The 25,571-nt window shown below is 51.5% G+C and overlaps 7 protein-coding genes across 7 annotated transcripts; 4 read left to right on the top strand and 3 right to left on the bottom strand.

The window, feature by feature from the left end:
- Nucleotides 1-338: 338 nt before the first annotated feature.
- A1O9_04071 (uncharacterized protein) lies at nucleotides 339-2,219 on the bottom strand (the record flags this gene model as incomplete). The annotated part of the gene is made up of 1 exon (XM_013406363.1): nucleotides 339-2,219. One exon carries the CDS (start codon nucleotides 2,217-2,219, stop codon nucleotides 339-341), a length of 1,881 nt encoding a protein of 626 aa, XP_013261817.1.
- A 984-nt stretch (nucleotides 2,220-3,203) lies between these two features.
- On the bottom strand, nucleotides 3,204-4,989 carry A1O9_04072 (acetyl-CoA hydrolase; the record flags this gene model as incomplete). Its single annotated transcript, XM_013406364.1, has 3 exons — nucleotides 3,204-3,431; nucleotides 3,576-4,782; nucleotides 4,847-4,989. The coding sequence occupies 3 exons, from the start codon at nucleotides 4,987-4,989 to the stop codon at nucleotides 3,204-3,206; spliced, it is 1,578 nt and encodes a 525-aa protein (XP_013261818.1).
- Nucleotides 4,990-6,160: 1,171 nt separating this feature from the next.
- On the top strand, nucleotides 6,161-7,933 carry A1O9_04073 (uncharacterized protein; the record flags this gene model as incomplete). Its single annotated transcript, XM_013406365.1, has 1 exon — nucleotides 6,161-7,933. One exon carries the CDS (start codon nucleotides 6,161-6,163, stop codon nucleotides 7,931-7,933), a length of 1,773 nt encoding a protein of 590 aa, XP_013261819.1.
- A 1,969-nt stretch (nucleotides 7,934-9,902) lies between these two features.
- A1O9_04074 (uncharacterized protein) lies at nucleotides 9,903-12,043 on the top strand (the record flags this gene model as incomplete). Its single annotated transcript, XM_013406366.1, has 8 exons — nucleotides 9,903-9,998; nucleotides 10,068-10,521; nucleotides 10,614-10,907; nucleotides 10,973-10,980; nucleotides 11,045-11,103; nucleotides 11,173-11,389; nucleotides 11,500-11,541; nucleotides 11,615-12,043. 8 exons carry the CDS (start codon nucleotides 9,903-9,905, stop codon nucleotides 12,041-12,043), a joined length of 1,599 nt encoding a protein of 532 aa, XP_013261820.1.
- A 3,449-nt stretch (nucleotides 12,044-15,492) lies between these two features.
- On the top strand, nucleotides 15,493-18,441 carry A1O9_04075 (uncharacterized protein; the record flags this gene model as incomplete). The annotated part of the gene is made up of 1 exon (XM_013406367.1): nucleotides 15,493-18,441. The coding sequence occupies one exon, from the start codon at nucleotides 15,493-15,495 to the stop codon at nucleotides 18,439-18,441; it is 2,949 nt and encodes a 982-aa protein (XP_013261821.1).
- Nucleotides 18,442-19,666: 1,225 nt separating this feature from the next.
- On the top strand, nucleotides 19,667-21,789 carry A1O9_04076 (uncharacterized protein; the record flags this gene model as incomplete). The annotated part of the gene is made up of 3 exons (XM_013406368.1): nucleotides 19,667-19,876; nucleotides 20,030-20,599; nucleotides 20,731-21,789. 3 exons carry the CDS (start codon nucleotides 19,667-19,669, stop codon nucleotides 21,787-21,789), a joined length of 1,839 nt encoding a protein of 612 aa, XP_013261822.1.
- A 303-nt stretch (nucleotides 21,790-22,092) lies between these two features.
- A1O9_04077 (uncharacterized protein) lies at nucleotides 22,093-23,061 on the bottom strand (the record flags this gene model as incomplete). The annotated part of the gene is made up of 3 exons (XM_013406369.1): nucleotides 22,093-22,462; nucleotides 22,613-22,777; nucleotides 22,841-23,061. The coding sequence occupies 3 exons, from the start codon at nucleotides 23,059-23,061 to the stop codon at nucleotides 22,093-22,095; spliced, it is 756 nt and encodes a 251-aa protein (XP_013261823.1).
- Between the last annotated feature and the right edge of the window lie 2,510 nt (nucleotides 23,062-25,571).

Here is a 25,571-nt window from a genome sequence, read left to right on the forward strand (position 1 = left end):
ATTGGGATCTAAGACACTCGCCGAGGATCAAGGCCCTCTGTGATAGGTGACTTTCATCCGCGGGGCGAATAGGAGATAGCGAGTGCTCGATATTCCCAACAGGTAGCCGCCTCTCCAACCCCTGGCTTTCGAATTGTAAGAACGCTAGGAGAGACGTTTCCCACTCGTGTCCACAAAGGCTGTCTGATCTGGGCTTGTAAGTTCAGCCATGGATAGATCTGGGCCGCAAGGAATGGTGCAGTGGTTGAAGTCAGTTCAGTTCTGAGGTTTCAAAGGACAAACCCTAAACGTGGCGGGACATCGTATTCTTAGTAGTGCCTAGGTGACATCTGCACACTTCAGAGTGACTGCCCAAAGTCCACGAGATTATATAGCGTAAAATTCTGGAGCCGCGAACAGTACAGGTAGTTTTCTTCCAAAAAGTCGGTAACTTGCCGAAAATCTTTGAAAGAAAGAGATGGGGCCAAAAGGGTAAAGCAATCCCTGAAGTACGAGTAACAATGAACGCCCCCAGATTGGTGGACCTTACCCTGCAAGAATGCAGTTTCCGTATGGGCTCCTACGGAGTAGATCCAAAGCATATCGTAGCTCCTGGCATCGCGAAGTCCCTGGCGCACATCGAACGCTGGCCGTAGTTTCTCAATGCTATCCAGGAGTATATCATAGTATGCCTTGGTCTGTCGAAACATGCCTGTCTTTAGATAGGGTTCGTGAAAGATACATCTATCAAGGAGCCTCATCGCTAGACACAGACACATGTCAAAAGTAGTATATGTGGTAGTTGTAGGAGTTGCGGCCTCCGAATCCAGACTCTGATTTGTGATATTGCTCTCGAGAAGATCACACCAGTGATGCAATCCTCGCCCACGTATGGCGGTGGTTCGCAGGTGAGACCATCGAAACATCTGAATGATATCTTCTCTCGCGATGATGTCTGCAACCGGTGTGCTTCTTATTTTTATTTCCTCGATCGTCAATAATTCTCTCAGTTCCTCAAGGATGTTGCTTAGCTGTGGAGAAACCGTTGTTGGTCTAAGCAATTGGGGTTCATCGGAAACATCAGGAGAAGCGGGCGTGTGAGCATGAGACGCACCAAGATCGTCGATATCAGATGCCCAGGAAGAAGATTGTGGAGAACTTTCGAAAGAAGATGGCACACTTGAACTTTCACTCCACAGCTGAAACTTCCTGCTTCTGTCCTTGGCGCAAAAACTATGCCATGGACCAGGATCCCAAGCCTCCGTAGGGATAATTGGCCGTGTATTCATCTTCGATGCTAAGCCTACGATAGCATGGACATAGAGTTCGATCTCAAGCAGTGGTAAACTTTGAAACCCACCCATTATATCAATCACCCTGGCCGTAGCAGAAGAATGGATAAGAGCCGTTTTGCTATCACCCAAAAATACCTCGCAGGCGCCTAGCAATTGGGTCGCGTCCTTGATTGCGCTTAATTTGTCCTGTGAACCAGACTCGCTTTGCCTCTCCACGAGCTGTCGTAGAGAACTCAACGCTTGGCCTTTTTGTCTTTTGATTGCCAGAAAGTCGCCGGCCTCAAATTTCCCCTGGCAGGCAGCCTTTGTTATGTACCCAAGGGCGAGATTTGCGTGAACCACAGCCGGATCATTGCATAAATTACCGAGTGATTGACATAGGTCATTCATCAGCCCATTGTTTCGAGGACGCATAGAAAGCTCTGATGCCCATACTGTCGAAACTGATTCTGACCGGGACAGTTTGATGAGACTAAATTGATGTGCAGTCACAGGTACCCCAGCAGAGTTGAACGGATCGCAATTGCCTTTATATAGAAAAGGCAGCAACTCAACGCCTTCTGTATGTGAGAGTATATCAGTCAGATCACTTGCTTCAGAAGGATCCTTTCTTCGTGCTAGCGCCGACTTCTTTCGCGCCCCTTGGAGCCTCCATCTGGAGAAGGTCGAGATTCCTTGAACAGGGGCTTGCGTTTCAGATGGAGGTTGGTCAAGCCTGGAGAGACTTTTGTCCGCATTTAAAGCAATACTGGCAGGCGAATGAGGAAGACCAGGCGTGGAGGGTGTAGAACACTTCTGTCGTTGTTTTTCAGCGCGGAGTAGATTTGCTTTCAAACGGTGAGTTGCCAATGCCGCGTGAGATTTGGCTTTGGACAGTCCCCGCCCATCAACTACTGTTGGATCAGAGTCAATGAAGAGAAAGCACTTGCCAGAGTTTGACGGCATTTATGCTGAAGATTTCTGATCACATTCTGGTACGCTGATCGGGGTTGTCCACAAAAGTAAAGGTACATTTGTTTGATCAGCACATTAAACTAGATCTTGATGAGGGGTCAGCGGCACCAGGCGGCAATGTTCCTGTGTCCTTATTACTTAAGCATATGAAACCATGGTGCACCAAAACTCAGTGCCAGATTGTGGACAGGGGAAGATAGTGCCTTCGGCAGCACCGATTTGTACAGATCAGATGGACCAAATGCCGTTAATGGTGATTTGCAAGATTGGGGCGCGATTGACTAAGCACCTTCATAGCTTCAGTGGCACCCAGAGTGGCTTCTCAGTGATAGGTGACAGGCCTTGCAAGCGAAGATAGGGCCCTCGGGACACATCAAGATTTCTGGAGATGCCGGCAAGACCAGCAAATCCGACTCTGAAGCGATGGGCCACTTCCGAGACCATCTATCGGGTAGGGGGAAAGCCTTTGGCCGGAGGAACAAGGTTGAGCCAGCCACAATACCATAGGCATTACCTGCCTGTCAGTCAAGTCGCTCATCATCGAATTGACGGTATGAGGTAAGTACTAATACCATGGCAGAATGGGCATTTTCTCGGCCTTTCAAAGGGGGAGGGAATGTCAGGGTATCGCATCGTAGGTTTTAACCGATTCCCAATGGTTACCAGGTACTGATCCTGTTCAATGAGGCTACTAGGAAGTACATTCTACCCTACGTTTCACAGGACTTCTGTATGGTATGGTTTTAGAGAAGAAAGCAAGGTGTAGCGTAGAATCTTGCACGGGCGGAAATGTTGTCTGCATCATGGCCAACGCTGGCCGAGGGGGTGATGAATAGAAAGAAGTACAACTAGTTGGTGGAGGCTTCATGGTGCAGATCAGCTTCTGCTCGCCTGCGGTCCACTAAGTAGAGGCTAACAGTAGCGAGGTTCCGTTACAGTTAAAATATTGCATCCATAACCCTGCACGAATATAATCTATTTCCAACCATTGATTTTCATCGTTCCATTCTCCACTAGATTCTTGTGCATGTCAAATGCTTGGAACAATAAATGAGGCTCGTGGCCCATGCCTTTCCTCAAGCACTCATACTCAGCCTTGTCGAAATAGTCCTGGAGAATCGGCCTGTAGTCCGGGTGTGCACATTGTTTGATGATCTCTCGAGCCCTTTCGCGGGGCGACATTCCTCGGACATCCGCTAATCCCTGCGCACATTGTTAACCTCAATGGCCAATATACTCATGGTATGATGTTTTGGTTAGAATGGATAAACGATTGTGAGTTGGTTTGAAGGGTTGAGAGAGCGCCACTTGTGGTTTTTTATTGGTTTTCGAAAGGGAAGGACTTACAATCTCGGTAACGACGACATCCAGATCGTGCTCGGTCTGGTCGACGTGAGTGCACATTGGCACGATGCAGGAAACGCCCGTGGGATCCACTTTTGAGGGTCGAGTACTCGGTGTATGCATGATCGAGTATTTCGATGATCGAAGGAAATCCGCAGAGCCTCCGAGGCCATTCAGCATGCGAGAACCCAGCACGCATGTTGAATTCGCATGAGCGTAGATATCGATCTCGACGGGCGTATTCATACCGATGACACCTAAGCGACGGATGATCTCAGGGGAGTTGGAAACCTGTTGGGAGCGGAGCAGCAATTTGGAGTGATAATTTTCCCATCCGTTGTAGAACCGTTGGAAGCCACCAGGAGAGAATCGAATTGAGGTTGCCGTGGCAAAGTCGAGGTTACCACTGTCAAAGAGGTCGAGGAACGAGTCTTGCAACACCTCGGTCCAGACTTTGAGATTCTTGAAATTTGCTCCTCCGTGGGCCAAGCCACCAATGACTGCGTTCGCAATGTTTCCAATTCCGGACTGAATGGGCAGGAGATTGACGGGAAGTCGTCCATGTTTGACCTCATGTTCCAGGAATTCAATGAGGTTGGATGCAATTGCTCTAGACGATTCATCTTCGGGCGCATTTTCAGTGGTTTGATCTGGGTAATCCGACTCCACAATGGCAATTACTCGCTCTGGGTCGACTGGTATATGGGGCGTTCCAATACGATCTTCGGGTGCCATAATGAGGTATGGTTTTCTCCGTGGAGGCAAGTCGGTCATTGTAATATCGTGCAGACCCTCAAAGCTCGGAGCGGCCGTGTTAACCTCAATGATAATCTTGTCCGCCATCTGGATAATCTCGGGACTGGCGCCGACAGATGCTCCAGGAATGATGCCGCCGTCTTCAGTGATCGCGCTTGCTTCGACGATGGCAACATCTAATCGGTTATTGGACTTATGCTTCGTATAAAACCCATACATAAGGTCTACCGGAAACATGCTCAGGTGCTTGTCGAAGAACTTGATGTTTCCATTATTGATGCCTTTAGCAATCTCCTTGCCAACTTGATGAGGAGCTCGTCGCTCAATCATGTTCAACCGAGCCCATCGATTCTCGGTTTCTGCTCCAGAAGACGCTCCAACAAAGAGATTGTACTTAAGCTTGCCTTGCAGATTGTTCTTCTCCACATGATCCGCAAGAGCCGTTGGCACCTTCCTGTCGATATCGTCAGAGTCATTCCAAGATGCTAAGATATCTACCATTTCATGGCCTTTCATACTTGGGATAGCCGACACCGGTAAACCCTGACCAGCCGATGTATGCTCCGTGAGGGAAATGCTCAATCAGATCCTCAGCCTTGGCAATTTTGTTGAGGTAGCTTGCACGCCGGCATCGACTTTTCAGAAGCGCTGAAGCTGCCATGATGAGCCCAGATCTGAAGTTGCTTGGCTCAATTGATGATCTGCGGCGAAAATTTGTAAGTTTTGAAAAGGTAAGGAATTTCTAAAGTGTTTATCCCCTCAAGAATAAAGGACCGAGTGAAGCTCGCTTTGGCTAGGAAGGAGCCAAGGTGTGGTTCGTCATTGGCACATCTACGGAGATCCCGGGAGGATTAACGGCCAGTGCGTAGTCAGCGGACGAAGCACAGGGCCACAAAAACGTTCCTAAGCTCGCCTACAGGGGCAGTATAACTAACTAATAGTTGGTTAGGAGTGTCTTCTGTTTCCAGCGAATGTGAGACTTAATCAGGTGGAAACCGCAACATCTTGGGTGCATCTGGGCTTAGTTAACCGAAGCATCTCCGAGCCTATCTACAGTAGCTAAACTCGGAGTTCAGACCCCATCCAAACCCCTGCCAGGGAGTACATAGGTCTTGTTCAAGAGGCACTTTGCATATCTCGAAACGATCGCTCTCAAGTCACATTGCTCCTCGGAGAGATCTCCGCCTCTTAAGGACTTCTGAAGAACACAGGAGGTGCTTCACAGCTGATGCACGCCATGGTGACATCTCCCTTCGAAGAGTGGCCCTTACGTGACTGTGGATGCCTACGGGTTCAATGTTCTAGATTCTTCTTGGGAAATGATGAGCGTTGAGTAGTTGACTCATCTGCCTTTTTCGAGCAGCAGAGTGATCTCTTGGATGATCGAAAGAGAAGCTAACTTTTAAAGAAGCGAGATCTACAGGTTTTGAACTGAGTGCAGAGGCTCACGGCAAAGCTTCTTTCGCATCTCTAGTATTCGTACATCCCTTCCAGTGGTCTATGTGGTAGACATCAAGCCTGGACACGTCGAGTGTCCAACAACCCCGCTCAGATTCAGCTGATTGATATCACACCCTCCAATACATGGGCTTTGTAGCGAGTGAGTGCCCAATCCCAGCCTTTCATGGCTGGCTCAAAGCTGCTGACTCAGGAGGTTGCACCCTAACTAGTTGGTATCCTAATAACTCTCGGAGCAAAATCTACCCCAAGTACAGATAGCTACCACGAGCTTCATGGCCAGACTCACTATTGCTTGTGTACGCAGTCGTCTCAGTGTAGGGCTCCAAACGATCGAATAGTGATATCGACTGAGAAAACGAAGACATCACGAGATGCCGTTCTTAGATAGATCGCAACCAGAGAGAGTTCCCATAGACAGGACAACACTACTCCGGTTCAGTGGAGCTCGGATCGATCCCTACACTCGATATGTCTCATTTATTCTTTTCCATGACCTCAACCTGTCAGTCAAAGGGCAGCGAAATATGAACAATGCATTCGCAAACTTGCCCATCTACATGTCCATAGCACCTGGTCAAAGATTAGGATTTGGATGGGGTGTGACCAATATCATACGTGACAAGGCAATTCACGAGGGGTCATATGACCATCTTGCCATCTTGACAGCACTGGGAGAGAGCTTTCATGAAGTATACGGAGCAAAGATTCTCCAGGCCTTGACTTCCGCAGTAGCTGGCCCGGAAGATATGACTCCTCATTTCTCACAATGGACAGCTGCCCTTAAGGCTTGCAACGGCGTCTTAGCAACGACAGACTTCGGGCTTTTAGTGGAAGAGTACGTCCGGCTTGATCCATATCGAAGCACGATGATCAAAGATTTCGAATCCATCTTCCCACCGACATCAATCTCAGAAGCGCTGCGAGCATTGATGCGTGTTAGTGCGAAGCATGAAAAGCAAATCACATTTATTGGTAGCTCTATCATATCTTGGTTTGCTGCGGTGGCTGAATGGCTATGCGATCTTCGTGTGTCAGTCCACCAAAGCTCGGGGGAATTGCTCCATGCAACACACAAAGGCTCCCAGCCACAGGTCGTTTTAATATTCGTTGAAGCTCCGGGTATCAGATTCACCTTTGAGACATGGAAAGAAAATGATGTCAACATCCTAGAATTGGATATTACACAACAGAGTTATCCTTCCAATGTCCATTCCACTCCCTTCAGTGGCAGGGTTGCCTGGCAGTCACTCCTACCTAGAGTTTTCGGGAAAAGCTTTCACTACCTCGACCATGACGAGTCGAAAGCGTTTGGAGGAATGATTGGCGGTGCTGCGAAGATGTTCCAAGGCCTAGCCTTGGGTGAAGGGCATGAAAAGCACACTGAATTGGTTTCAACCCAGAACCGTAGTAACACTGCTTCGTACGGTTCTGGTCTAGTCGAGACCCTCACAAACTGGCTTCCCGAATTGAGGCGGTTTCAAGGACGAATGGAACGTGCATTGAAATTGAACCATGAAGAGGCTTCGCGGGCCTATGTCGAGTACCTAAGCAAGCTCAGAAAGACGTGTCAATGTGGAATATGCATGTCCAAAGATGAGATCGACAAAGAGAAAGAGGGCTGTCCACCGCCCCATGGTTATTGTCTAGCCGTCATGGTTGAGACCATTATTTCGCTAGGCCTGGTTCTCTCAAGGATGACAGTGTCTTCCGGCATATTCCCCTCAAGAGCTGGCATTCAAAGCTTCTATGCGAGCCAGGTACAAAAGCGTCTGGAGGCAAGGGGCCTGCACTGGACTGAGCATTTCAGACTTGTGTACGGCAACGAGTGGAACGCACCCGGTGCTCGACGGCTGCAGAACGCGGTGCAGATATTTTCAGGCTCAAGACCCCAGAGAGATCTCCCTGACAACCTTGTCGCGCTTTCTCACGAGGGAATGTGCGCGTACTTCGTAACGCTTGAGAAGAGGATGAAAGTGAATGACCAGGATCAAGTTAAGCTGATTCGTGTGGTTTCGGGTGGTATCGCCGTTCGCGAGAAAGTGTTTGATCGAGCATGTCTAGGACCTGTAACAGATGCTGCTTCAGATGATCCATGGGAAGAGGTGGTTTATGAGCATCTTGAAGATTCCCTATATTGTAAGTAAAGTAAATTGCAGATGCTTCGGGCGATATTATCTGGTGATGTAAGTCCAACTCTCAGGCAATAGGTCCGTAGGCCCTTGAGGATCGCTCAAAAAGACTAGAATCGCGCACGAAAGGGCGAGGATATCTCGGCCGTATTAACTACATACTCATCCGGCCAACCATTCCTAACATTTCAAGTAATTTTACGGCCGCGGACACACGTAATCCTAGAGCACGTACTCCGCGCTCAAAACGCGTTAAATTCGGTTGTAAACCCTGTGGCGTACTTTTCTGTGTCAAGAAAGGTTGCTTTAATGAGTATCATGTAAATCTATATAGTAATTAGGTGGTGGGAGCTGTTTAAGTCCTCAAGGCTGCCTGGAAGCATTAATTTCAACTTTTGGTGGTTTGCGCCAAGAAAAGATGGGGGGACACTAAACTTTAACTTATTATTAATTAATCTGATTTATTTACCCGCTCTCTAGTAAAGCCTTCTAAGCTCTCTCTAGTAAGCTTAAAATTACTTAGTAAAGTTCGCTTGTTGTTACTGGAGAACTTAGCCCCTAGCGTTGCACTAACAAAAGCTAATGTAGATATAGAAAAGGTACTACTTGGCGTAGTGCTACGCGTATTCGTAAGTGGTGGCAAAATAAGAAAAGTCGGTTAGTAAAACAGAGGTCGCCGGTGTATCCCTTGGCGCCAGAAAGGGAATCCCGCAGCGGGGCTTCTGCACACGTGATCGATGTGCTCGTGTTTCAGGCTAAAATTCGACGGCAATTCAGGGACGGACTCGAACTTCCGACTTCAACGTCTTTCTCTGTGGCTGCTTTCTCGAACCTCAAACCCTCCAATTGTCTATTCTCGAAATGTCCCTTTTCAGAGATTGCCACTGCAGATCCCTACTCCCGAAGTGTTCCCCCTCACGCGGTTCACTAGCTTCGCGCAGTCTGGATCCCAATTGTCGAGTCGAGCTGCATAGATATCGGTTCCTACGAGTCAGATGTTCGCGGTACTTACAATCTTCGTCCAGGCCAAGGAGTCCAATTTCCGTTCTCGAGAGTAGGTGTATGAAGGCCGTACGGTGATTTTGCTCGCGCACTTCACCCGTTCGTACCGCTGACGAGTTACCTTGTCCTCCTGTCCCAGCAGTAATCGCTATCCATCGCGCAGGAAAGATGCTCGCCATCCAGTCGTTCTCCCAAGCCCCAAAGGCGACTGTATGCCGGTGGTCGAATAACTGAATCACCAGGAAACCATATCTGCCGTCCCTGACTATCATATGGCTTGATAACCTCGCAAGGCTTATGTCCATGAAGGGCAAAGCCAAGGCAGACGAGGTCCGTCTGGACGAAAGGACATTGAGACAAAAGACCCACTGAGGAAACCTCCAGTATCAGTAAGTAGCTACCCGCAGCGGTCAGAGTGCCCAGATCCCGAATACTCCATGCGGGTGAGGCATTGAACACCCCCCATATATCAAGCGACCCAATAACGAATTCCCTGGTTCAATACTTTGCCTTCTATACTGCCCAAAGCGGCAATCCGGAGAATTGGAGAAAAGAGAACCTAGAAAAGCATCTGTACGTTTACGCTTTCTCCTCGCGGAGGTCATAGGCTATCGTCGATCATCTTCCCTGTTGTCTTCCAAATTTCAATCGCCGATTACTGTTCCGATTGAGTGTGCTCTGCAGGGGATGTTCAGATAATCAGCCGGCGACATCATTGTCCGCTCACTACCTACCTGCGTAGATGGTTAGTATCCTGGCCGATCCCCTGGGAAGTATATAACGTCGTGAGGTGAGCACCGAATGACGTCCGATAAATCTACTCCTTCCTAGCTTGTGCATGAGCTCTTCCTCGCCCGTGGAAAGTGTGACAGCCCGCTGGCGGTAGCTTTGTTCTCTTCTTTTTGACAGATACATACCGACATAGAATCGTATTACTTTGTGTAGTTTCAACGTACTGTCCTATGTGTACGGGCTTTGAACAATGGGGAAAAAATACCTAGGAGGATCAGGCAACGGCTTGACGGTCTGGATCTCACTGGCCGCGTCGACTGTGCTTATATTCTATGGCTACGACCAGGTTTGCATCCCTGACATCGAAGCTTGTTATCATCTGCATTGCTAACGAGGCCCCCTTGCTTTTCCACAGGGCGTCTTCGGCAATGTGCTCGTATCTCAAAACTTTCTCGACCAGATGGGCAACCCATCAGCCAAGGACCAGGGAACGCTCACGTCGGTATACAACCTGGGGTGTTTCGGCGGCGCCTTGTCGACGCTATACACGGGCGATCGACTCGGACGGCCTCGCACACTGTTACTCGGAAGCAGCGTCATCGCCCTAGGCGCTGTCGTGCAGACGGCCTGCTGGTCGAAGAACCAGATGTATGCCGGAAGAGTGATTGCAGGCCTGGGCACGGGAATGAACACCGCGACCGCGGGTGTCTGGCAGTCGGAGACGAGCAAGATGAGGAGTCGTGGCAAGTTGATCATCATCCAGATGGCGAATTGTATCACGGGGTTCTGTCTATCGAATTTCTTGACGCTGGGTTTCTCCTTCGCTCCCGGTAGTGTCTCATGGAGGTTTCCCTTGGCTTTCCAAGGCTGTAAGCGCCCCGTGTTCCACTCCCTTCTCGCCATGCGAGTCGTCGATCTGTGGTGGTTTGAGCTGACCCAGGAGCGTCTTGACGGCACACAGTTTTCACAGCCTTGATCTGGTGCATGTGCCCATTCTTACCCGACTCTCCTCGCCTGCTGATCCGCAAGGGCAAATACGATGACGCGCTGGACGTCCTCGCTGCTCTTGAGGGCAATGGAGCGACCCCAGAGTCAGCGTCCGTTCGCGCTCAATTCAACAACATTAAAGACGTCTTGGACCGCGAGCACGCAGACACATATACTTGGGTCCAGCTTTTCACGGGACGTGGCCCAAGCGGTGTTCTTCGCCGTGTGATCCTGGGAGCGTGGATGCAAGCAATGAATCAGATATCAGGTATGTGCTACCACATGGAGTTTGCTAGTGCCAGGATCAAGCTTAGCTGACTAACGGGATGACAGGCATAAATGTAATGCAAGGTAGTCCTCTTTTTTGTTCTGAAACAGCCGAGCTAAGATTGCGTCTTACCGTAGGTTACTTCGTATTATATGACTTACGTGTTCATTAACTCATTGGGATACGACACACTGAGGTGAGTGATCGAACAGGAGCCATATGAGCCAAAGAAAGATCTTGGGGACTGATAGCGCCGTCCATATAGAGCTCGAATACTTGCAGCGGCTGGTTCGGTCGACTATTTGATCTTCAGCTTTCTGGCATATTTCGTGATCGAGCGTTATGGCCGGCGAAGCGTCATGATGACATCTGCATTTGCTTGCTCAACGTGCTGGGTCATCATCAGCATTGCAACGGGGCTATCCGAGCATAATAAGGGCGACAAGTTCACGCTTGGAGCTTTGGCAGTTTCGTTCTTCTTTGTAAGTCCGGCCACGCTGGGGTTCCCTGGCATATGAGAGGGCTCAGATCGGCAAAAAAGGAGCTGTGTCCTGGTGCCTTGAGTAGATGTACTAATCGACGTGCCATTTAGGTGTTCTTCGCCTCCTTCGCACTCGGCGTCCTGGGCGTCCCGGTAAGCCAGCACTGTCTCCTTCCCACCGCATCCCTGATCGGACGCGAAACAATAATGCTTACCTCTCTCATAGTGGCTGTACCCGACTGAAATCAACCACCTTTCGTTCCGGGCCAAAGGCGCATCAGTAGCAATGGCAACCAACTGGATCATGAACTACATGGTGGCACAGGTAACACCTCCAGGGATCGCCAACCTGGGTTATCGATTCTGGATTATCTGGGCGGTGATCTGCGCATCGTTCATCCCAACCACATACTTCTTCTATCCGGAGACGGCCAACCGCACACTCGAGGACATCGATCGGTACTTCGCAGAGCATCGCAATATCTTCGTACACAGGGATAAGGTCGCAACACAGCTGAATCGGCCCGAGCAGTGGGAGCAGCTGGATCGCGAGTTCACCAGGCGTGCCGAAGAAGAGAAGATCAGAAGTGGCCAGGTGGATGTTGAGGCTGATCTCAAGCAGGATGAAGCGGATGTGGTTTATTTGGAGAAGTGAGGTGAGTGAGGTGAGTGCGTGTGGTTGGGGTTGGGGGAGGGGTGGGGGGGGGATCCAAAAGGGAGAGTGAAAGCTGTGAAGGGAGAGTGATTGCGACAAAGACTATGTCTTACGTGGATTTTTGTGTGATGACGGGTCAAGGCGACGGCTGTTAAGTACCGAGCAGCCTTGTGTTCAATAGCACCTACCTGAGGTGCTGGCCGCTACGTCTATCGTGACTGTGATGTTCCTCAGTAATTAGCATGGTGAATAATACCTAGGGAGGCAGTGAGGGAGACAAGCGTGGATGTTTACGTCGACCAGCAAAAGACCGTTTGCCTGCTCAGGCCGACCACTAGCCTTGGCGCCAACGATAATGAGGCTGAATTCACGTGAGTTGGATTACCTAATTGTAGTAACGTGATAAATCTGAGACATGCAAGAGGCAAGAAAAAGCGGTGAGGCAACGGGTGTTCCAGCCGAGATGGACAGCTGTTTGATTAGCGCGTCGAGAATTTGCCAGGCACATTTGTCGCAGCTTGGGTGAAAGATCATCAACTCTAGATGTGTCACGTTGGTTGTAAATTTTGGATTCCATTATTTCAGGGTACAGGGATAGCCCGCGTCCATGCACCAGCGATGGTTTCTTTCCTTATGAAGTCTAAGATCGAGAGGGAAACGACGAAGCAGGCGACATACTGTTGACGGCATTAATGAAGGTACAGGGTGACCCAGGACCCAGAATGAAAATTACTCAAAGACAGCAACATTCACTACTCTTGCTCCAATGGAATAGATGGATTTCAGATGGCGGGTAACGCTTCATTATCTTGGTTTATGGGAGTCAGCCGGCGACTTTGATCCTTTCGACGCATCGACCTCAATAGAAACTTTGTATTGTGGCAAGATGTTGGTGGCATACATTCTCTTACATATCTCTTCTTGGATTAGTGATAAACATTTCTGCATCATGCCACGAGTGTGGGTGGGCATGGGGAGGATTTTTCGGGAGACGAATTGGAAGAAACGAGATGACTTAGTGCAAAAGTAATTCGGAACGTTACTGTCCAGTATGAGGTCAAATGCACTGTCCACGATCGCGACTGGAGCACGCTCCTTCGACAGGAACAGGATGGTATTCTGAAGGAAGAGTAGTCCAACAGGTGATGAAAGACGCGAGCTCAAACAGAGAGGACGGCGACGAAGGGATAAAAGCTTCAGCGTTGAGGGGAGAGATAGCGTCGAGGAAGTCGAGTGGGTGCCGGCCCAAGACGGAAGGGCTGCTTGTCAATTAATGCAGGCGACATCCCTGTGGGAAATGATTGTGTTGTCGAATAAGATGGATGTACGAGGGATAGTAAAATGCAGGTGACGAAAGAAAATGGTTGGAGCCGCGAAACAAGCCAAATAGGAGGGAATGGGGCAGGTACAGGTAAGAGAGCAGAGCGCAGAGCGCAGAGAGCAGACCGTGACAAGAGTGCGAAGAAGGCGAGTGGTAAATGTGGCATTATCTTGGGCCTTGGAATAGAATAGTCGGACTCGAACCCCGCCCACACAGCAAGACACCTTAATTTCTTGTCCGTCCGCCTTCAGAGTGCGCCAGCCTGGGAGGAGAGCCAGCCAATATTGAAAAGTCATGCTGCAATTCGTGTAGGTGCAGTGCATGAGGTGAGTGCATGAGGTGTGATGGATGAACCTGGACGGCTCTTCCTTTCCCCATTTTCCTGGGTGGTTTGGGATGGAAAGAGTGAGAAGACGAGTGAGAAAAGATGAGGAGAGGAGGGCAAAGAAATGGGAAGTGAGACAGACAGTTGGGTGCGGTTGGTGCAGAGGGCGCAGCTGGAGTGGAGTTGTGCTGTGGGCACGAGTGATTGGGCACAGGGAAGCAAAGCAAAAGGAGCCCGTTTGAGAGTTAGCGACTACGAGTAATGCCCTAAAAAATGCCCGGCCCAGTTGGTCGGTTGGAGAGCTGGGCTGGGTTGAGTTGAAGACCCACGCATCGCGGCCAGGCCTGCCAGAAAATTCGAACCTTCTTCGCTCACAGACCTATGGCAGGCGAGAGGGGGGCGGTCGGGAGTATGAACGGGGACCAGGAAAACCGAGAACAGTTGAGCCAGCCAGCAAACCCAGATGCTCATCTCTCTGCCTGAGGAACTACGAGTGCGAGTACCAGGTCTACCAGAGACCGACGAGGGACTGAAGCCAGTGGGATGGCGTCCGGGTGTTCTAGTGCCGCTCTGCCGCCTATCCACTGGCTGCCTGTCCCAGAAGTGGCTCCCCTTCGCTCCTCTTTGAAAACCAGCCCTTGCTGTTCCAAGTTTAGCCCCCCCCGGCAGCTCACACCTCACACTCTCATTCACCACGCCCACACTCGCGCTCACACTGCTTCAGGCTAGGCTTCCTTGGTGGAAGGCCCGGACAATTCGTACCTTTGAACAGCGCTGCCAGAGCGCACGCCCATTTTTCACGCCCACCCTTCCAGTCTTCGACCCCATGCCTATGGATGACTTTGTTGGCCATGCCCGTGCCCCATGCTCTTTGCGCTTTGCTCTTTACTCCTTGCTCACGTTCATGCTGATCCTGCCCATCCACACACCCGCCCTGGCCCTGCACTTGCACTTGCACTTGCAACTGTCTGTGTCGCTCAGACGTGTCTTTGGCGTCTGGTGGCCATTGGCCTTACGAGTCCTCCGTATTCCGTACTCGATTTTCTGGGATGGGACTTTCTGCGCTTGGTGCAGGCGCAGGTGCAGGTGCAGGTGCAGGCGTCGCTCGTCTTCCTATTAGGCTTGTCACCCAAACTCACTCACTAGTTTCTTGCCTCTCGCGCTCCTCCCTTCTCTTGTCCCTCTTCCCATTCTTCCTTGCCATCCCATCCCATCCCATCCCTCTCTCCCTTCTTTTTCTCAATCGACGACTTTGCCCATCGCCTTCAACCACCTACCTTCTTATTTCGTCACTTAATCTCGTCGTATCACTTCTCTGTTCTCCTGGCTCGGTAGACCCCAAGGGCCTCGAATCATCCTCGCAGTCCTCGCTTCAGCCCTTCAACCGGTCTGAATCAACATCTTCAACTCGGCAAATGCCACTTCATCCAGCTCAAAAGGGAATCAAAATCATCCAAAACCTTTGTTCAAGTGGCTCTGTGACCTGGTTCTGACCTTATCTGACCTTTGCGACCCCTTTCCCACCTCTGCGCCTACTTAACCACCTGGTCGACCCAAAGTTCCACCTCCCTCAACAAGCCTCTTCGAGCCGCAAAGGCGTCAAAACCGTTACAAAGGGCCGTGTAGGCTACTTGACACGATTCTCTAACGTGCGCGATATTCCAATCATCACCCTACGCCGCACTGCTCCTCTAGGGACTGTTTGTTCTTTAGCGATGTGCGGAATGCGACACGCATTTTCATGACTGCATCCGACCTATCTACCCTCATCTTTCGATCAATGAGGAGGTGCTCTGTCAGACTATGACAGAGTCCTCCCTCCTTACCACGCATTCGATACCGAACCACTATCCGGTCACCGCCGCCCCTTCTCTGGCCTCTCCCCTGCCTGATGGCTCTCTGTCAGACACAAACGCACGAGATGAGGAGGAATATACCATCAAATGCATCTGTAGCTATACCGATGATGATGGTAGCACAGTCTACTGTCCCAAGTGCGACACCTGGCAGCACATCTTGTGCTTCTATAACGACCGAAAGGTCCCAGATGAGCATTTCTGCGCAGACTGCCTCCCTCGCGATCTCGACGCCAAGAAAGCAACAGAACGGCAGAGACGCCATCGAGAAGGTCTTGACGACGGCAGTGACCGGAAGGCCAAGCGCCCTAATTCCAAAAACCAGAAAAAGAAACACAAGGAGAGCAGTGCAACTGCAGAACAGGTTAATGGCTGGCATTCCCACGATCGCCACGAATCTGTGACCAGTGCGAGAGATCTACCTCCAGCGAAGAAGCCCAAGACAAATCACCGCACCTCTGGCTCCATCGTTTCCATGAACGGGGACTCGAGAAAAAGGGCCGCATCCACGGTCCAGTCATACCCGAGTCCTTCCAAATCCCCCCAGGACTTGTTTCGTTTCCCTGCCATTCCTACCTACACCACCGAGTTCCTTGAACTTTACGATCGAGATGAGGGTAATACCGACGCTCGAGACAACGAGCAGACAATCAAGGCCGCTAATCAGCTTTCTGCCTGGCGATCTGACCCCTCTCTCATTGTAAATGGACCCGGCCAACAACCAACCCAAAGTTCACCTTTTGTGCGCCTCAATCGACCTCTCGATCCAGGGACTTTCCCCAAGGTCTCCATTGAGACCGTGCAAAAGTCCGACGTCGAGGTTGATGGACGGCACCCGAGATGGCGATACCTTCGCATACAGACTCCTGTTAAGAAAGATGAAATTGTTGGAGAAGTTCGGGGTCAGATTGGTATGTTGGAAGAGTACTGCTCACAGAGATCGACTTCGAACAGGTGGAATGAACTTCGACACCCCGATCCTTTTGTTTTCTTCCATCCCCACATGCATGTCTACATCGACAGCAGACAATCCGGAACTGAATTTCGATATCTCCGTCGTTCATGCAGACCCAACGTGACCCTCAAGACTTTTATCTCAGATGATGACGAACCCCACCACTGTTTTGTTGCCAGCAAAGACATTCCCGCAGGATCCGAATTGACCACCATTTGGTTCTTGGGGGAAGAGATGAATCTCGATGGCCCACACAATGACTCTGAACAAGCGCAAAGCCGGCGATTGGATTGGGTCAGCCGGGTCCTAGCCAACTTTGGCGATTGTGCCTGCGAAGGCAGCGATCCATGCCGATTGGCTCACCTTGATCACAGGTTTCCGGCGAGAGCGTTGGATGCACCTGCCAAAGAGAAGCCAGGCAAGAAAAAGAAGAGTAAGAATAAAACTACCATCTCGCCCTTCAGTACAGGACATGCCACCAACAGTCGTGCAGGAAGCGAACCCAAAGTCCAAGACGATGACGATCATTTCGACCGCCGTTCAATATCCGGTTCCTCTCGCAGTGGTGGCCATAGCCGAGATATCACTCCTGTGAACGTTGCCTCGCTCGATGCCGATCCCATCCTCGGTAGTGGCCTGACCGCTCGTGAAATGCGCAAGATCCAAATGGCGGAGAAGGCATTTGCTCAGAAAGAGCAAGAGAAGAAGGATCACAATGGACAGCCTCAGCAACGAAAGAAAAAGCGCACCAGCGGCGGATCGACCTTGAATACTCCTAACGTCAACTCGTCAAAGCATATAGGACATCCGACCGGTTCACATCCTCCCACTCCCAGTGCATCAAGGCTGAATGGCACTGCGTCCGCTTCTCCGCCACCACACAAAGGCTACCCGGTATCTGGGGATATACCGAGTCGAGCGGAGACGAAGACCACAATCTCAATCCCCAAGCCTGTGTATGTCAGTATCGCCATTCAAACGGAACCAGAAGAATCCGAGCTGCCGATGCCGCCCTTGAAGAGGAGGAAATTCTGCACGCCTACTCAGCGCTTGTTGAGAAGGCTCCTGGAAGATCGTGTGAAGCATGGCCAGCATCTCCAAGAGCAGACCTCACCATCGTCAAAAATATTGGGCCACTCTCACCCGGATGCAGTTGATGTGGAAATGGGAGACGCACCAAGTGAGACTTCTCCATCTACAGCACCGGTAATCGCACCAGCTCTGAATGCAGTAATCAAAAGTCCACAGAGTCCCGTCAATGTGGGGACATCGACGTATCCTCTTCCTTCACAAGCCGCACATACTCATATACCGTATAAGACGTCGCCCGGACCTCAGGCGTCCACCCTGCCACCGGTGCCGGCATTCAGCTCGAATGGAACAAGTCCCAGTGTTATGCTAAATACTCCCGCACCAGGCTTTGTGGCCACCACCACAGCACCGCCCCCTCTGTTATTGCCTCCCACAGTTAACACTCTGGCTCCAGCTATCAATTCAATCATGACACCGAGTCCTGCTCGCAAGAAGCTGAGCCTGGGCGACTACATGAGCCGGCGCAATCTGGCCTCGACTCCAACCAGCGAGAGAACTCAGAGTCATGGGGTACTCAATGGTGTAGATACGGAGATGGCCAAGGATGGCGAGCAATATCGATTGTCACCAGGTGGCCCAGAATCATCGCCCCCAAATCTGAGGCCAAGTGAAGAACTTGTCCAACAGGCAGCAGCGCAAGGCGGATTGTCAGGCAGTGCCGTGGACGACATGTCGATGAAAGACGAGAGCGATGAGCCGGAGTATAGCCCTCCTGGGGCATCATCCTTGGCGTCATCTATAGCAGATGCCAACAAAGAGGGGCCATCCATCTCAGCAAACAGCCGCACAGGCGTGGGCCCAGCAGCTTCGAATATGCAAGTACCTGTGACCCAAGTCAGTGGCAAATGAGACGAGTGGGTTGTATGATAAGCAGTCAGACCAGAGTTTGTTTTCGCATCGTCTGTGGGAGAGACATAGATTTGATACCTTTCGCGAGGGTCTACCAACGCAGTGATGACGAGGCGATACCGGCAGGATGGATTCCATGGGATCAAAAGTCCAGGACAGAACTGGACAGGCCTAGGCACGGGCTGATAACGAGTTGCATGCGTGGCGTTGGTATTTGGAAGGGAGGCTATATCGTCTGTTTTGTGAAAGGGCCACCACTGGCGCCCCCGCTCTTTTTATGTTTCTTCGGCGGGAATACAAGCACCAGGCAGTCCTGGGTGCGACATTGTGTATGTATATATTATTGGCCAAAGCCTGCGAGGCTGAAGGAGGGCACGAAGACAGCAGACAGGAGGAGCGGTATGTCCACCCGAATGACCTGTGGTGCTGCGACTACATACCAGGAGGACCGAAGTCAAGCTGAGCTACAGTGAAAGAAAGCAATCCTTCTCTGCCACTCCTACTGTAGACTGGCGTGAAGCGAGTTGTTCTCCTGGGTGATGAAAACGCTCTATGATTGCATGCTTAGCGTCTAGGCGGCAATACTACCCGTATTGCACAGCTTCCCGTAGCGTAGCGAGGAGGGCATCGCACATGGGTACTACTAACTAGCTTTAGGCAGTCTCACCCTGTGGATGCCTAGTGCCTAGTGCCTGGCTCATGTTAATTACCCCTCCCTCGCCCCTCCCACAGTCCAATCTAGCAACTGCCCCTCGGCTCCTCCATGGTCGCTGCTTCCCATCTTCCATCATCCACCATCCATGGTCCATTATCCACGTCTCATCCTTGGCCGCCCACATTTTTATTTTGCCCCCATTTGCTCCATTCCATCGAACGTTCCATAACGCGTTCTCCAGAATGCTCTTTGCCCCTCCCAGCCCGATGGACTTACACAGCCCTAGACCTTAGTTTGTGGACCCTGTCTTCAACACTTTTGAGGATCCTCGCCTATGACATCGCCAGTTGCCGTGGGAGGGTCGCTCACAACAGAGCAGGGAAATGACATATTGAAATGTACTCTGCAATTGATGATCCCAAGTTCTGCATTCTCTCCCCTCGATTAACACATTTCGCCGTTGTTTTTAGTGCTTCTAGACTTTTTAGTCTAGTACCCTTCGGCCGATTTCTGATCCTCGCAGTTCCGCCTACCATTCTGGCATTGTCGTTGCCTGGTTAATCAGTGAACATGGCACAGATCCCCTTCAGCGGGGTGCGGACGCCCATACGACAAAACTCGGTCGACGTACGCAATGAAGTCCATGTGCAGCAAAATCACTATATCGGAATCGACGTTGGCACTGGTAGCGCCCGTGCCTGCATTATTAACGAGGTTGGCGACATCGTTGGCCTCTCCTCAGAGAACATCGGTCTCTGGCAGCCCCAGACGGGCTATTATGTGAGTTTTTGTGGTCCAACCACCAACCCTCATTGCAGCTTGGAAAAGTGATATGCTATTGTCACTATCATGGTATATGAGGAATCAACGGTGTGAATGATTGGAGCCATTCAAGTCCCTGCTTGCTAACCTCGATATCTCCCCTGAATATAGGAACAATCCACCAACGACATCTGGCGCTGCATCTGCACATCAGTGCACCGGGCGATAGCACAGAACAACATCGACCCTCACTCGATCCGGGGCATCGGGTTCGACGCAACCTGCTCTCTGGCGGTATTCACGCACGACACGGACGAGCCTGTGTCCGTGACGGGCCCTAACTTTGACTCGTCCACCAACGACCACAACGTCGTGCTGTGGCTTGACCATCGGCCCGTCGAGGAGACCAAGAAAATTAACAACACCAATCACAACCTGCTCCGCTACGTTGGCGGCACCATGAGCATCGAGATGGAAATCCCCAAGGTGCTGTGGCTGAAGAATAACATGCCAAAGGAGCTCTTCGACCGCTGCAAGTTCTACGATCTCACCGATGCCCTCGAGCATATCGCCACGGGCAATGAGAAGCGCAGTTTCTGTTCCGTCGTTTGCAAGCAGGGCTATGTCCCCGTCGGTGTCGATGGTAGCGTCAAGGGCTGGCAGGAGGACTTCCTCAATGAAATCGGTCTCGAAGATCTCGCCGAGGATAATTTCAAGCGCATGGGCGGAGTCAACGGGGTGGTGAGCCTTTTTCTTTCTGTTTTGCAATTTTTCTTATCTATGTTCTCCCTGTCGACATTTAAAGGGCGAAGTACCTGCTACGTGTTGTCTCCAAAAAGTGTTAACTAACGTCTTCCCACCTCATTTCACAGAACGGCGAGTACCTCTCTGCTGGTGAGCTGGCAGGCCATCTCTGCGAGAAGGCCGCCGCCGACCTGGGTCTCCCCGCCGGCATCGCAGTGGGTAGTGGTGTCATCGACGCCTATGCAGGTTGGATCGGCACTGTCGGGGCCAAAGTCAACCTCTCCAGCGACCACCTCGACACCAGCCAAGCATCCAACGATCAATCCCAAGCTTTTACACGGCTGGCGGCCGTCGCCGGTACGTCGACCTGCCACTTGGTGCTGTCAGCGGACCCGGTCTTTGTGCCGGGTGTCTGGGGCCCCTACAGAGACAGCATCATCCCGAACTTCTGGATGGCCGAGGGCGGGCAATCCGCAACGGGCGAGTTGCTCAAACACGTGCTCGAGACGCACCCGGCGTACAACCAAGCGCTGTCCATGTCGCAATCGTCATCGAGCAACATCTACGATTTTCTGAACCAGCACCTCCAGGACATGCAGGAACGCAGCTCTGCGCCGTCGATCAGTTATCTGGGGCGTCATTTCTTCTTCTACGGCGACCTGTTCGGCAACCGGTCGCCGATCGCGGACCCGACCATGTCCGGGTCGGTGGTTGGGTTGTCCAGCGACAAATCCCTCGATGGGCTGGCGCTGTACTACTATGGAACCATGGAGTTCATTGCTCTGCAGACGCTGCAGATCATATTGACGATGAACAAATCCGGGCACAAGATCAGCTCCATCTTCATGTCCGGCTCGCAATGCCAGAACGACATCCTGATGTCCTTGGTCGCCACCGCCTGCGACATGCCGGTCCTCATCCCCCGCTACGTCCACGCGGCCGTCTGCCATGGTGCCGCCATGCTCGGCGCCAAAGCCGCCAGTGCCGACGTCAACGGCAAGACAGAAGATCTCTGGAGTATCATGGACCGCATGAGCAAGCCTGGGAAACTTGTGCGTCCAACAGCCAATAAATCCGTCAAGCCTCTGCTCAAGGTCAAGTATAAAGTCTTCCTCGAGCAGTGTGAGCGCCAGAGAGAGTTCAGGAAGATGGTTGATGAAGTCACTCAGGCTTCTGCTCCTTCGTAGATGAATCGGTTATTGGGTCATGCATTATCCACTGCGGAAGAGGCCCGATTGGGTTCTCGTCCCCGCACAAGAGACTCGAAGATAGTGCCTTGCACAAATAGAAATGTAGCATCCCGAAAAATGGTGTTTGTGATCACGCACCGACCGAGCCGTACTACTCCAGTTGTAATGAGGGTCCTCCACCGACTCGTCGTCGATTTCATAGTGTCTGCTCAGTCAGTATTCCGTGAGGAGGCCCAAGAACATGCAAAGCACGTGATGGGAATCATAACAGGGTCTCGAGACGAAAACCAAACATAACCTCTATTCGATCAGCCCCTGCTGGAGCCCCGGAGGTGAGCGCGCACCGTGGACATTACTGGCGTCAGATTGTGGCTGGGTGTTCGATATCACAACGACATGAGGGCCATGGTGGTAGTGGTGATGGTGATGCTGCTGCTGGGAGGGCGGACTTCTCGTCGCAGGATCAGCATCGTTATTCGTGGCTTCGGGCTCTGGCGGACTAGTAATCGGGTTCTTCTGTTGCAGCCCGAGAATGTCGTATTTGCACAACGGACAGTCATGATGTCCTCTCTCGACCCATAGATTCAGGCATGCCGAGTGGTAGACGTGGCCGCACTGTAGCTCGCGGATCTGTTCGTCTTCGCCGATCAGATCTAGACAGATAGCGGTGCTGTATATGTTAGTATTGAGGGAGCCGGTTGCACGTGGAGGGAGATCAGGGAAAGGGAAGGGAGTAACATATCAGATCAGCTTTGTAGAAACTGTCGCAAAGGTCTCAACGTTTGTAAGTAGTTTCTCCGCGCGCCAGTCGTGCAGGGACTGGACGGGTGCGACTTGATCTAGTTTCCTCAGGCGCTTCCGGTGCTTTGCCTCGGTCGCATCGGATTCTGATTCCGGGTCTTCAACTCGCCATGCGGAATCCGAGACGGAAGATTCAGTGTCGGACTGAGTATCGCTGCCGCTGCACTTTTTATAAACGGCAAAGCTTCATCCAGAGGGATGATTGAGTTAGTGACCAAAGGTAGGGAGAGATGACCAGGACACTTACGCTATGGCCAATAGGAGGAAAATCAGGACGCCCACGCTTACGCTGACGAATGTGCTGGGAACATTGAAGGAAGTCTGTTCCTGATCCGGGCCGACGGTTGAGCGTGCACCTAGATAATAAGGCTCAGGTTCAAGTTGATGGTGGAAAGAATCGGCCAGCGATGAATAAGGATAGGGCTGCTCCTCGTTCTCGCGAAGGAATCGTTGGGTTGGGATATACATTTTCCGAGATGGTGGGCTAGGATTCATCAACAAATGTTTGGTTGATAAAGAAAAAGGCAGATGGCAAAACGAAGGATGGAGTATTTGAACTGCTGATGACGAAACTTGACTCTGCCCTGTTCCGCAGAGCCGTCGCGATACACACACGAAACAGAGCAATATGTCCCCAGTACAGTGGATGGCACTGGAGGGAAGAGGCATGTGAATTGGGCAACAAGTGCGTAGCGTGGAACGTGACCTGACCGGAGCAAGTATCCAGAGCCGTGGTGACGACTGCGAGTGGTAATAAGCATGACCAGAAAAGGAGAAGGGCAATGAATGGACCGGGCTTGGAACTAAAAAGGCTGTAGGGCATGTGACAAGTAGGGAGACATAGAACGAAGCATTTTGCAAGGAACATATTCTTGGATTTGCCCATGTACTATGCAAGTCCGGGCCAGGCGATGTCCTATCGCTGGGACATGGATGGATGGGTTGAATGCAGGTGGATGGAAGAAGATGGAGTGGTGTGATGGACGATAGAGAAGGTCAATTGGCAGTTGCAACCGGGAATCGGGAACCGTAACAGGGAAGCGGCAATGCCCGACCGCCAGTCTGGCTGCGATTCGGCATGGGACGAGAGACTGTCGTCTGACACAGCCGACTTTGTCCGACTTGGCTTACCTTGCGACACAAAACGGAGGGCTTGACGCTGTCTGACAGAGGGTTTCCAGAAGCTTCTTGCTTCCACCACTGCACTCGTTCTGCATGAGATGTTTCACCCTTTCATTTTTAAACTCTCTGACGCTGGCATTTCGAGAACCATGAGGTAGACGCAAATTCGACCTGTCAGTTTCCGACAAACCTCACGCCCGGTCAAATTATGTACAAGAAGCGAAAGCCGGCTAGACCAGCTTCAATAGGATGGATACCAGAGACCTTTGGGGCTCTTTTCGGTCGAGGGAACTCCCACACGCTCTTAAGAATACAGGCGGATGAGCTCGTGAAATGCTCCTCTCCTTACCACGCTGGAAGGAAACTTGATCGCTCCGACTGATATCTAATTCTCAGAGTCTTCACCAACCCATCGGTTTGGGATCTCACAACCACACTCCCGTATCGCTTCCTCCACCGCCGGGTCTGCTCCATGTTGAAGAAGCAATTCCCTCACTTCGTCCCGAGCCCAAGTCAGAGCTGTCGCGACACTCCAGTATCCTTTCCATTCCTCAGGCTCAGGGTCCGACTCAAGGTCCGACTCTTCCGCTCCTTGCTTGCGCTGGGTTCTTCTGTGTTTGTTCCGTTGCTTCCAGTCTTTCGCTTGAAGTAGTCCATGCACATGGTGTATAATCCTCAAATTAGGGTCGGCTTTTCGGTCGAGGAGCATTTTCGCGACGGTATAATGCCCTCGTTCTGCCGCTAGAGCCAGTGATGTAACTGGCGGCAAACAGCTGTGGAGGGAGAACCCATCGCGCCCGTCGAACTTAGTGCAGCTGCCGCGGTCTGGAGCAGGAGCCGATTGCTGGGCATCAATAACAGCCCCCGAATCTAGAAGGAGCTCGGCCATATCTGCATCACCACGACGCGCTGCCCACATGAGTGGCGTACAACCGGTAACAGCGGCGGTGTTTGCATTGGCCCCGTTGTGGAGGAGCAGCCTTGCAAGGTCAACTCGACCATTTTGCGCGCAGATGAACAGGGGTGTGACCCCTTCCCGTGTCCGCGCATTGACATCGGCACCTTTGCGTACTATCAGCTCCATCAGAGCATTTCGCCGCTGTAAAGAATTCGAATTGTTGTCATAGAGAAGGTCAAGCAGCGGTTCGTGGTCTCCAGCAGCAGACCCAATTCGTTGTCCAGCGAGCTTGTCGAAAGGCACAAGGCGCGCTCCACGCCAATCGTTCATCGAGACATTTCTGATCGTTTCCACCTCGGTCTATCTCGTGTGAGCGAACGTCGAAACTCAAGAACACTAACCAACTTACATCTGAAACCTCACACTCTATCTCCTCTGATGGCGGCCGCTTTGAAAACTCCTCCAATAGCTCCCACACCGATTTCTTTGAGACAGGCTGGTCCGGACGGCCTGCAGGCTCGAATGTACAGCCAGTCGCGGAACTACCTGTAGCCATGGACATCTTCGAGATATTCCCTGTCCTGCCGTCCTCGGCGACTAGGAGGTGTAGCGGCGTCGTCCCTGCCTTGTAGCGGGACCACCTCTCCAACTTCTCCTTGGAAACCTCGAAGTTGACATCCGCGCCGGCTTCCAGCAATAACGCAGCAGTTACGTAGGCCTTTGCGCGTAGGGCAATCATGAGAGGATTCCAGGATATCTCCTCCAGTTCTGTTGACTCACTGCCGCTGTTATGCGCCAGGGTACTTTTCTCGTCTATTCCGTGCTCATTCGCAGAAGCACCAGCAGACAGGAGATACCTGCAGAGCTGGGCATTTCCAAGCCTAGCCGCTACAGCAAGTGGGATTTGAAGCCGCTTCAAGCAGTCAGCCATGCCATTCGCCTGGGACAAAACCCCGCA

Source organism: Exophiala aquamarina (genome assembly GCF_000709125.1).
Source record: "Exophiala aquamarina CBS 119918 chromosome Unknown aczIA-supercont1.3, whole genome shotgun sequence".
Classification (NCBI taxonomy): domain Eukaryota; kingdom Fungi; phylum Ascomycota; class Eurotiomycetes; order Chaetothyriales; family Herpotrichiellaceae; genus Exophiala; species Exophiala aquamarina.